This window comes from Stylophora pistillata, chromosome 7, assembly GCF_964205215.1.
Source record: "Stylophora pistillata chromosome 7, jaStyPist1.2, whole genome shotgun sequence".
Classification (NCBI taxonomy): Eukaryota; Metazoa; Cnidaria; class Anthozoa; order Scleractinia; family Pocilloporidae; genus Stylophora; species Stylophora pistillata.
This window is the reverse complement of record NC_142525.1, coordinates 8,859,816-8,872,617: the sequence shown is the minus strand read 5'-3', so window position 1 is coordinate 8,872,617 and position 12,802 is coordinate 8,859,816. Positions and strand designations below refer to the sequence as shown.

The 12,802-nt window shown below is 39.5% G+C and overlaps 1 protein-coding gene across 1 annotated transcript in view; it reads right to left on the bottom strand.

Annotated features, from left to right (window-relative positions):
• Window positions 1–5,717: 5,717 nt before the first annotated feature.
• LOC111337566 (ATP-binding cassette sub-family C member 4) overlaps window positions 5,718–12,802 on the bottom strand; it is a 43,560-nt gene continuing 36,475 nt past the window's right edge. The window contains exons 3-7 of the mRNA XM_088729046.1: window positions 12,607–12,802; window positions 10,744–12,074; window positions 9,912–10,482; window positions 9,112–9,248; window positions 5,718–7,658 (exon numbers count right to left, since the gene is read on the bottom strand). The exon at window positions 12,607–12,802 is cut by the window's right edge and continues 184 nt beyond it. Coding sequence (XP_088585172.1) covers window positions 6,787–7,658; window positions 9,112–9,248; window positions 9,912–10,482; window positions 10,744–12,074; window positions 12,607–12,802 — 3,107 coding nt within the window. The 3' untranslated portion in view covers window positions 5,718–6,786. The remainder of the gene's footprint in view (window positions 7,659–9,111; window positions 9,249–9,911; window positions 10,483–10,743; window positions 12,075–12,606) is intronic.

The window sequence follows — 12,802 nt, the reverse complement described above, 5'->3', positions numbered from 1 at the left end:
TTTTGAATTTCCCGGGCGCTTGTAGAGCGTTGTTTTTGCCTATTACTATGCCATACATTTATCAAAAGTGTAAGTAGTTTGAGTTTTGTTAAAAAAGAAAAAAAAAAAAAAAAAAAAAGAAGAAGAAGAAGAAGAAAATAAAAACCCGGCAAAAAGAGAGATTTTAGTTAAATTCAAGTCCAGGGAAAATATAAACTTTTGATTAGTGTAATACAAATCTATAGCAGGTCGATCTTGAGATCGAGTTATAACGCAAAATGTAAAACCTACGTAAATTGTAACAACAAGTGCCGCAAAATGCTTTATCAATGCAAAAGTCAACTATCCACGCAAAGTGTTAGTAAAAGGAATTCTAAGCAAGATGTATAACTTCTCAACACGAAATGACGAAGAATGTAACAACACAATGTGTAATAACTCGAAAAAGACATGTATTATCGTCACTGTCAGTTGCATGTGTTTAACATCATCGGCACAGATTATGTGAATCGATCACAGTATTAAAATTTTTCGGGTTTTCTACTACACTTTTAAAGGTAGGGTCGTAGTAAATGTAAAGAAAGCGGAAATTAGTTGAAAGGTGTGACTATGGTACTTTAAATGAGTGACATTTTTCGGACGTTACATTGTCAACTTTTGTCAACTCAACAGACCAAAACATTCCACCCCAGTCCCCCCTCAAGAATGTTTTGTCTAATTTTTTCAGCGATGGTCCTCCATTCCCATTAACAGTCTGCATGAATACAGTTTACGCGTGCACTTTTGCAGTAGAATTCTGATCCACTACTCTGACTTCAGTCGCTGACTTGTATCACATTTCAGTTGGATTATTACATTATGTGTTAACTGAATAAAGAATAAAACATGGGTGCGTGTAGATATGGAGTTTCTCATCGTGTGTTCAACTCACGAATGAGCGCAACGAAGGAGGGAAATATCGAGTTCAATAAGAGAAAAGAAATTCTACACTATACAAGCAAGCTGTATCGTTTTTGTTATATAACCATACGAGTCCTCTATTGACGAGAAAAGTCGACTTTATCGATAAAGGAAAAAATTTTAGGCTGAAGATGGAAAAGTGCTTTGAATCATTACAAAAACAAACAATAGGCTTAACTTTCAGATTACAAAATTCTCAGTCAGTAACGTTTTTCCTCACCGACTTTGTATTGAAGAAATCGTTTGAGGTACACAGCCAAAATCGGCCGGTGGCAAATCTTCCTGTTCTCGATTTTCATTCTCAGCCGCGAGAAATGCCATTACCAAAGCCATTGAGTACGTAACGTTTCGTATTTTTTTTTCTTTCCTTTTTAAGAAATTTTGAACTTTGCTGTCTGCGAGCGGTATGTATTTTTTTAGTGTTTTAGCTGCCATAAATTGAGAAAACTTCGAGGCTTTAGAGGCTTTGTTATGCAATCAGTAACATGACAGGGTGATGCGAAAGGCGAGTGACGTTTCAGCACCTGATTGGCGATATCCATCGACACACGTGAAAAATTATCGTTACGACTTTTTCTCAGGGCCAGAAATCCTTGCATTGCACTGCACCTTGTATATTAAAAAAATGTTGTATTTTATTCACCAGCCAGGAGGTCCGCACTTGGAAAAACTGTGCCTGAGGTCTTGGATACCGTACTCTTAAATTGAAGAGAAACAGGAAAATGAAGTAGAAGATGAAGAATATCGAGAAGCGTCAGCTTTTATTTCTGAAATTGCCAACCGCCGATCGAATACTTCATGATGAAAACGATAAAAATAAAAACTCAGATCGCCTCTTAAGGCGGTTGGTTTTTAAGGCCAGATGTGTCGAGAAGTACATTTGAAACATTTCTACTCTTTTTGTTATTACAGTCGAACTTAATAGTCCTTTTTACAGTTGTGGGTTTGGTGGCCAAGCCTTTGAACAGGAGTGAGGCTAAGGGTGACCCTGTTATGATGGAGATGTTGCTGCTTTTCAAATATGCAAATTTCTTTCTTATCATGCTAACTAGATACAGGTCTCTATCACAACAGGGTCACCCTTAGCCTCACTCCCGTTCAAAAGCTTGGCCGCCAAGCCCACAACTGTGAAGAGGACTATTAATTAGGCGGTACCGTATAAGCGGTCACGTTTTCAAAGTCCCGAAATTTCTTGAGGCGGAATCACCCAACCTTTGTCACTTGCAGCGGAACGACTCAACCCTTCGTTACTTGGGGTGAAACCAGCCAAATATAACTAGATTAATCTCTCAAGTCAAATTCATTCTAATCCATCGACTCATTGAGTTCAAACTACCTCTACGCATTGCAGATTATCTTTCTTTTGAGACTGTTAGGACAAAATGGCGTTTTTATCAATATTTGGCCCTTTTATTTTGTTCCCCATTTCCGTGGGTGATTTCATAACGCAGCTTCGGCCGGCTATATTATCATCAGTCTTGTTTCAATCAGGCAAGCTGTCCCGGCAAGCTTTGGAGCACACTGGGCCTGAACCGCAATTAAACCGTGAATTAATTTCTGGAGCAGATCTTTGAGTCAGTGTGCATAGCAGTTAGGGATTGTTTTACCTTTTCTACGTCTTACTCTGTTTGGACGAGAAAAAATTTGCACAACTTGGTCGTCTTTGTAATCGCAAATTGGTCATCCACAAATGTCAGTGCTTTCAGTCGCTCACTTTTGCTGGCGTTGAGCTCTGCATTTGATGTTGCCCTTTGCGTCTATTGACAGCTGTAATTAGTTCTATAAAATGACGAAGCCCAAAGATCGTTGAAATCACTGGGTTGAATATTGCCAATCCTATGAGTAGACTGTTACTAACTTCCAAAAGGGTTACTGAGCTGTCTCTAAGTATAAAGGCTGATAGTTTCGAAAGAAACTGTTTGGGGCTGCGTCGGTGGGGGTAACGAAATAATTTGGATGCATCAACAAAGTTGAAATGGTAAATTGGCCACCGTAACGATTACAAAAGCTGACGTTTCGAGCGTTAGCCCTTCGTCAGAGCGAAGTAGTTCAGTCTCCTCTAGAGAGATAGAGTGATAAAAATAAGCTGTTAAAACCTCCAAATGATATGAGAAATGTTTAAAATAAAGTCGGTGCTATGATCAAAAATGGCTTTGGTAAACAATGCACGTGATTCAACTCTGCTTTAAACTGATCGATAATGGAACTCGAGCGTAACTCTATATTAAAAACAAGAGGTTCATGTTCCATTTATTTAACATACCATGTGTATAACTATTCGGTTTAGATCCTGGGTTTCCAATCTTGACGCTGAAAAGGTACAGTTGGCAAAAGCATTCAGCGTTGATAGGTCCCGGCATGATACATCCATATTAATCACTGTGGTAAATGATGCATCCCCGTATGAGAAACGCGTCAATTACTTACTTCTTATTAACCGAGCGGGAGGTCTGTATGGGAGAGTCTTGACCGAGGTCACCAGTACAGACCGAACGCAGTGAGGTCTGTACCAGCGACCGAGGTCAAGCTTCTCCCATACAGACCGACCTAGCTCGGTTGATAAAATGTTTATTATATGGCTGTGTCTTTTATGCCAACTTTTTATATTCTTTGTACCTTTTTTTCCTAAACCGGTCTAGATGCCGGTCTAGATGGGAAAATCTAGACCACTTTCAATATTGATTTCAGCCAATCAAATTCGTGAATTCGGTAGTTCCTAGTCCTTGTGAGACACAGCCATATAATAAATATTAATATGATATTGTTCTAATGACAAAAAATAAATAACTAATTCCAAAGGTACAGGTGACAATTACAAAAGTGAATACAAAATATAGATATACTAATTACAAAGCCACAAGCACAAAATTAAAAACAGGAAAGGTCAAAATAATCTCTTTTTTTTTAAGGAAATCTAGTTTCTTGTCATTTCGTTTATTAATGTTTCAATATCAGGATAAGAATCCTGCTGGTTTAGAAGGATTTGAAATAAGGATACCGTTATTTTTATCTTGAAACTATATTTTGGAAGCTGTCTCAAAATATCAGGAATACAGTTCCAAATGTTTGCGCCCATAGAGGAAAAAGAGTTCTTGTAGTGATTTAATCGAGAGTAGTTTATATAGAAGTTACCAGTGGTAGAAGATCGTGTGTTATAATGATGACCATCTTTAATGGGTCTAAAGAGAGCAGAAATGTTAGATGGCCCAACTTTTGTTATTGATATCATGCATTAAGATAGAGCAATTTTTAAAATAGATTAAAGGTAAAGGCAGAACATTGGTAGAGATAAAAAGTGGAACAGCGTGAACATTAAACTTAGAAAAACTCATCAAGCAGACTACCCGGGTGAGTTTGAAGAGGGAGTATTTTGTTTATTTTTAGGTGCGTTCAGTGGCTGCCTGTCCCCAGGCAGTAAGGCCATAGGAGATATATGGAAAAATAACAGATCTATATATATATTAAGCGAAGGGAGTGAAATGCCTTAATCTAGATATGCCTTAGTCTAGGATTAAGATTTTCCAAATCTAGCTTCTAGACGCCTCATTATTATCATCAACTTTTTTCCCCAACCATATTCCAGGACAAATCCAGGACGCTCCTGTTAGTTGGAGAGCCGGTGGGGCTCTTGGGTACTATATCTCTGGGCCTTTGTTGGAGCACTCATTATTGTGACCTGGTGTGGCTGTCAATCAGAAAATGGGGCTACTATGCAAACTCGATTTACATCGGTAATTGATAACCTGGGAATTATGCAAATATAATTATAAAAGAAGTTACACGTGCTCCACCCCATCACTCTACTCAAGGCCGCAAAACTGGAGAGCTTGGCAACCCGGCCACCCTTTCTCCCAGTCAGTAAGTCGGGCTTGATCCTCTCAGCTCCTATATTCGCCTGGTCTTAGGCTTGTCCCAGGCCAGAGCGATTCTCCCAACCTTATTATCATGTCATTAATAACAATACCCAGAATAGAATATTACACTTTGCTTGTCCAAGACGACTAAAGATTCCCCATTTGGCTTCAATTTGTGTAGATTTTTGGAGTGCGCTTTTCAATAAGTAGTCTCGGAAAGAGCTCTTGAGCACCAGTGATCGTATAATAACTGTAGCATTTATGCATAGGTTACGTTTTAGGCGAGACAGTTTTCTTTTTCTTGTTAACTTTTTCAGAATCATACATTGATGAACATGAAATCATTTATGCTTAAGTTTAGAAAATAAAGACACTTTCATTAATGAAGAAAGGAAGTAAATTTCTTCAGAAACTGTGGTGCTGTGTCGGTGCGGGTATTACAGGATAATCTGGTATTACCACCCGAGTTGATAATGTGAATTGGCCACCGTAAAAAGATTTCTCGTGAGTCGATCGAGACCCGTTTGGCCACGCAAGTACACAATTAAGTACACAAGTGTGTTCATTTGTTTCTTCATTCGCATTAGTACACGTCCAAACAGGTCACAACGCACGAGAATGTTGGACGCACGTTGGAATGTACTGGACTGTTCTGCGGGGCCAAAAGGTCATGGATGTGCAGGCATACGCCCACTTCTTTCGCCTTTTTGCTGATTTTTGTGACTTTTACAGTCATCAACATCTGGCGAAAGTCATCGCTCTTTGTAGCATTGGTTGATTGAATACATGTTCACAGCTGTTCTTAATTGTTCGCCTCATTTCTCTACAAGGAACGATTCATTAACATAATTATAACGAACGGGTAATATGAATTCGCTCTATTAAACATTGCTGAGAGTAGATCATTGATAATTTTCTGAGTGGTTTAAATAAATGGAGGAACATGCCTAGGTAATTTATTATTGCATGTGAAGCGTGACTTGACTCCTAAAATCTCCGTTTCCCTGTTGAGGTCTTTTAATTAAAGCGCCCAAAAGAAGACAATTAATTTGTAAGTCTCAAGACTCGCCTTTTTTTAAAAATAAATTTTCGCTAATTACTATACTGATCCGTACTTCGAAAGTTACGGGAGCAAGAAGAAAATAGGTCGGATAATTATCAATACTGTAGAAAACTAGTACAGAAGGTAAAAAAGAATGCATAATTAGTATAATATGGATCATAACAAATGATATAATTTAGATCGCATTGGCTGGGAGACTGACAGAAACCAGAAGTCTTTTACAAGGAGCTCCCCAGAGTGCCGAAACTAAAAATTGCAAATTACTGTTTGAGCTATACAGGAAAATTCACAACTGTAGAGGGAATTCCCTAGTCAGGTAATGGAGTTTCCTTGAATCGCATAATTGAAGGAAAAAAAAGAATACAGCAATTACATTGTTTGTTTTTATCCCGAACGCGAAACAAGTGATGCGAAACAATATCACTTAGCGTCGTTTTCAACCCGCGCTAAATACCTCGCTTCGTTAACCGGTCAAAATGCGAGATTTTCTTCAATTATGCGATTCTATTAAAGATGAGGAAATAAATAAACATCGAAAGAAGTATTGATAGCTTCGTTTAACTCGAAAGCTGTATCAACGAAGTTTTGAATTGTATTAAACTTGTTCTGTCGTACGAAAAGTCCGAGGTGTTTTCGTCTTTCCGAACAATTCTTTTGTTGTCGAGAGAATACCGCTGAAAAAATACTTTTGTTTCAATTATAATAGTAATAATAATAATAATAATAACAATAAATAGAATAGCCTCCATTTTGCATGAAAATATGCTCGTTTACTTGCCCTTGGCATTATCTATCACGAGATACCAACAGTTTTTCAAGAGCGAAGCTCGAGGAAAGCTGTTCGCATCTCGGAGCAGATAATGTCTAAGGCCAAATAGTTGTGTATATTTATGTGCCAAATGGAGGCTATAGTTCAAATCTTGGGTTATTTCATATGAGGTGTTCGCTGGCCTCATCCAAACTGTCATATTCGGAGACATCACCATTGTGGAAAACAAGAATCTTGTCACAGTCCTGGATAGTGTGCAGACGATGTGCTATAATGATGACTGTGGAATTCTTCAGCATCTTGCGTACTACCTGCCAGATGGTTTGTTCTGTATCTGGATCCACGTTCGCAGTAGGCTCGTCCAAGATGACGATCTGATTTTCTTGCAGCAGCACACGGGCCAAACAAATCAGTTGCCGTTCTCCGACACTAACATTTGACCCTTGTTCTAACAATTCATAATTCAGCTGCCCATCGAGTTTCTCCACAAAGTCTCTCAGCTGGACATCCTCTAACACACGCCACAAATCAGCATCTTCGAATCGCTCTTCGAAATCAAGATTTTTGCGTAAAGAGCCACCAAAGATGACGGGGTTTTGGCCAAGGACAGACATGAATCTTCGAGCTGCTTGAATGTTGAGATCTTTCAATTCAATGCCATCAACGATCATTTGTCCGTCTGGGTCAGGCATGCGCATAAGACCTGCTACAATTGATGATTTTCCAGCTCCTGTACGACCCGCTACACCGATCTTTGCACCTCCTTTGATGGACACATTGATGCCCTTCAGCACTTGAGGACCTCCAGGATAGTAAGTCAGTGAAAAGTCTTGGAGTGTGATATTTCCTTCGTTGGGCCACTGCGCCGGTGGAAGTTGTTCCAGTTTGTACCCAGGTTCAGGATCTAGCTCGGTATATGCCATCACTTGTTCGACTGACGCCATAAAAGTCTCGACATCTGCTAATTCTCTGACGGTAATTTGAGCTAAGACAACAGCCTGGATGACATAAGCTAGTGATAGACCTGCAAAAGCTAAGAGGCCAAAATGAAAGGACGTGTGAATCTCCTCCGAAAAATAAACTCTTCTATTTTGGAGTTGATTCTTAAACTAGCACATTTTTGTCCTCAGGAAGTAACTAGCTTTTTCTCCTTAAAGCTTTCAGTTTGTGGTGTTATGCTTGGCATAAGAGCGTGAAATAACTAAATTGCTTTGAGATTTATAGCTAAGAATCTTATTCTGCAGAATATTTATAAAATGGAGGGGAAATCGGGCCAAAAAGAAGCTACGTTAGTTAACAGCCCAGGGGCCCGTTTCTCGAAAGTCCCGGTAACTTCACGGGCCCGAAGCCATGTTTTAAAATCATAATTTAAAGGATAGGAGAGCAGGGTCTGGCTCCCAAACCAGTCCATTTTGTTTCTTTAGCTCGTAGTTTTATTGTATCATTTTCAAAACTTTTGAAATCCCCATCTTCAATAAAAACAGAACAGCTTTACGGGCCCGTTAAGTTACCGGGACTTTCGAGAAACGGGCCCCAGGGCCGGGTTGTTCAAAGCTGTGTTAAGATAACCCAGGGTTAGTGTGAAATTTGATTTCAGATCTGAAAGCTCTGAAAGAAATTTCAGCTTAATTTCATTTGTCTACAATTTGATGATGGAATGTCCTAAAAAAAAAATAGGAAAAATTATCCCAAAATGGCTTTTGATTAGAGAAATTTAGAAGCCTGGATTAAAATTTAACCCTGGGTTAGAGCTAATCGGCCTTTGAACAACTGGGCCCAGAGTAACATGAGGATGATCGAATGACTTAAGCCACCGGACGCCACATTGTGTCGTTCTTACGAAAAATCCTAATTAGCTGTCCAAGGTTAACTCACCAGATAAGGAGGATTTTTATTATTATCATTATTAGATCAAGAAAACCTGCATCTGAACTCACTAAAGCCCCTTAAGCTGAACACAACTGTTGCGGTAATGGACCTGTTTCCATACAATTTCTTGCAATTTTCATTTGAACTGAGTTTAATACATTCAGCAATGAAAAGCGTGTGCAAGTTTGAAGAATAATGCAGTAAAGATCTAAGACATGGATTAACTATCATTATATGTTCATTATGACCGTCAGCCGCCTGCGTCCATAAGGTAATGAAACAAGATCAGCCTGTGAGGTGCTATGGTGCACCTTTATATCAAATCTGGATACCTTTGTTGTTGTTGTTGCTCATTGTTGTTGCTGTTTTTGCAGTTGTAGCTATTTTTGTTGTTGTCTCGTCGTTCTTCAGTTTACGCCTCGCTTATTTTCTCATATCAAAGGAAAACATTTAACTGGCTAGTTATCCGGGAGTTAACATCAACGTTTCTTCAAAACTCTCATCAAAGAAGGCCGTTTACTGACACCGTTGAGTGTGGTGATTGAAAATAATTATGGAACGTGAACCCAGTTTGACACCTGGTTCACGCCAGACGAAAAGGAAAAAGTTTTACTCACCAGCGTCCTGTGACATGAATATTGACGCTATGGCAACTGCAGTCACTAATAGGCAGGACAGAAGACTCAGGCGAACAGCAAGCCACCTCGCACCTTGGTTAAACATGATATTTCCCTGATTGTGGAGATCTTGATGTCTTTGGAGAAAACAATAATTTTAATGAGCTTAACCCCTAGCAACAGTTAAATACTAGTTATAGTTATAACTGTAATAATTATGATAAAATTAAAGTGATGAAAATAATGATAACAACGACAATATCGCCCTGTCCCTAATGTACGCACAGTTTTGTGCAAATCGACTTTTTCGTGTGTGATTCAAATTTCAGTGAGTCCAATAATCTTACGCAGCATGGCAATATTGATTCAAACGACCTTGGAAATGATGTATGCATAACATGAATTTGGAAATATGCAACAAAGTAGAAGCCAAACAAAAAAAATCAAACTCTACCGGAATACAATTTATTTTATTAATAGTTTGAAATGACTAATTGAGGGAATTTTGCTTATCTGCGCCCACGGAGTGTCATTTTTGCAGGTTCGATTATCGGCCTTTGCTTTTTGTCTCTTTTCAAGTTTTAATCATTCTTTTCTGTTTCTTTCTCTGTTTATCTCATATTATTTTATTTTTTTCTCCTTGTTCATTTCTTTTTTTTTCCTTTTGATAGCAAACTTCGCCGCACACAGCTTTTTCCCCAAACTTAGGCACGATATTATTGCATTGCTCGACACGATTTGCATTTATATCTGAAAGATGTTAAGCTAAAACATGTAACCGAGAAATATTAAGCATGTACTTGTAAAACTTATCCTCGAAAGCTCTCTGCCTCCTTCTTGTTCGAATAGTATCCAGACCATTCATAGTTTCCGCTAAATGAGACAGGACTGGACTACGAGATGCTACCTCTAGTCTTTTCAGTTCTTTAGAAGTCTTTAGGTAGTATTTCGTGATAAAACTGACCAGGACAGCAACCGGGAAAAAGACAATCAGAAGCCAGGGATTTACGACAGTTGTTAGGATAAATGTGGTCAAAAGAAGCAATGACAACTGTATTGAGAGAAGAAACTTTGGAGGCAGTATTTCGTCTATGCAACCGATGTCCATGGAGAATCTGTTGAGAATTCTACCCTCGGGATTCGAGTCAAAGAACAACACAGGTGCTTGTAGAACAGCCACCACCATTTTGTCATGAAGTCTTTCAGAACATCTCAAGCTCACCAACAAGAACACAGCTGCTCTTATGTAGACAAAAATGACTGAAGCACTGACCAAGCAACCATAAATGATAAGTGTGCTTTGGTGTCCCTGCTCTTCTGGTGGTTTCTTCACCAAAAACGCCAGCCACACATTAGGAGCCACAAGAATTCCTGGAAAGAACGTAGTGATTCAGTAACTCAAAATTATATCGCGTGAAGTTAAAAATGGGAGAATCAGTGAAAGCCAAAACGAATAATCTTGATGCAATGCACACTACTTTGGCGTGAAGAAATATTTGAAGAAATCAAGTATCACCACTCACGCAATCACAAAACATGTTTTGCCCTAGAAGATAAATAGGTGTAAAGCTGCACTCTTCAATAAACATGAACTTGCTTTTTTGGAAGACAAAACTGACTGAACTGGCTTACCTTGGGAAATCAGAAGGAAACAAATTGTTACAATAATCGATAAAGTACTAATCCCGCTTCTAAAGTAGTTCCAGTAAAGCTTGGATGACATATTTCCACTGTTTCGATCCTCTTCAGAAATATCCAAGTCCTTTTCCCCATCGGTTGGTTGTGCCACTCCACCGTCTCCCTTCGTGATCTTTTCCATGTTACCGCTGGCGGACTTCATTTCTTTCGAAACCTTGTGAAACACAGTTCCATTGCTGCCGTTTACAATACATCTTTCTTGAAGCTCCGAAAACTTTCCCTTTCCAAGAACTCGACCTCGGCGCAGCGCAATCACTTGGTCGGCTTCTTTCAAGTGTTCCTCTTGGTGAGCAGCTATCAATCGTGTTTTGTTGCCTAAAAGCCCCTTGATGCAGTTTTTCACTATATGTTGGCCAACTTTCGAATCCACTGCACTTAGAGGATCGTCTAACAAATACAAATCTACATCTAAGTATACTGCCCGTGCCAAACTAATCCTTGCACGCTGACCTCCACTTAGGGTGACACCGCGCTCACCAACATATGTTTGGTCCCCGTTCGGAAACTTCCGAATGTCTTCAGTGAGGGCGCAAACCTCAGTTGTCCTAACGTACCTGATTTCATCGTATGGCTGACCGAATAGAATGTTTTCACGAACAGTTCCAGAGAAAACCCAAGCTGTCTGGGGTACATAGACAAACCTTCCATTAAAAGAAATTGTTCCACTCACATTTGACAACTCGCCAGCGATTGCCGAAAGAAGGGTAGATTTTCCGCTGCCAACTGGTCCAGTTACCGCTGTGAAACTGTTTAGCACGGTGTCGAACTCCACATCTTGTAAGATGAATGTGTCCTTCCTTTTCGTTTGTTTGTGCGTTAAACTTGAGACATGCAGATTTCCCTGTGGTTCACTGTAATTTCGGCTGTTAGTATTTTTATCATACGTGGCTTCTGTAAAATCAACTAGATTATTTGACGGGTTCTCTAGAATGTCTGGGCTTCTTTCTACATACTCTTTCTTCTCGTTTAACCAGTAAGAGGCAGTCAAAGGCAGGTTCTCTAAAAGAAGGTAGTCTTCTATCCTACTGAGGGAGACGTACGCTTCATTTGTTTTCAAGAAACCCTGGGCTAATTCAGAGCAGACGCTACGCTTGAGGATATTAACGTAAGAGAGGATCAGGAAGACACTGCTGGGCGTGAGGGGCTGACCAGTTAATATCAGAGAGATGACAGACAGCAGGGTTGCTATTGGTGCAGAAGTGTACTCCAGAGTTGCAATACAGGACAGGACTGAAGTGTTCCTACGGATGATGCCAATTTCTTTTCTGTAGAGTAAAACGTGAGTATGCTCCATGTTAGTACAAATGATTGACAGATGTCAGGGAAAATGAATTTTTTAATGTACCAGCCGGACTCAAAGTTTTTTGATTGGTAAACGACATCTGATCGGAATGAGCTGACACAGGAACATTGCTAAAGATGTTGGTCGAATATCGAAACACCCTACGGTTGAGTCAAAGAAACCTTGCCTAATCTAGCGTCATAACTATTCCCAAACGTTTCGGTTGCGAGGGCCATAAATTAAGAAAAGGAGGATTTTGGATGGCTGGTGGCCGAAGAGGGTTGTTATAATGTTGCATCGACGATTGCGAGTTGGTCAGTGTTGACAATCAACCCTCAGTGATATCCCTTTAGTGTCAAGTGTAGGTCAAAGATGTGCTGAAGAAAATTTTCCAAAACTCACACTTTTTAGCGCTTTAGCTATAGTAAATATCCATATTTAGAATGTCGTTGGAACTAAAAATTGAATTCTGAAGCAATTTTATCCATGATTTTACCGAAAATCCTGTCCCCTACCTCCTTTTGCTACGTATTTTCTCGCGATAACCATTTTCCCACGCACATGCTTTGATAGCTCGAATCCCTGAAACCACTTCAGTTATCAAGGAAAGTCTCTGATCAGTCTCCGCTGCGGTTCTCTGGCGCATTAGAGCGTTCATACTGGAAAGTTCGGCGTAATATGGCACAAGAACACATAAAAAAATCAGCCCCA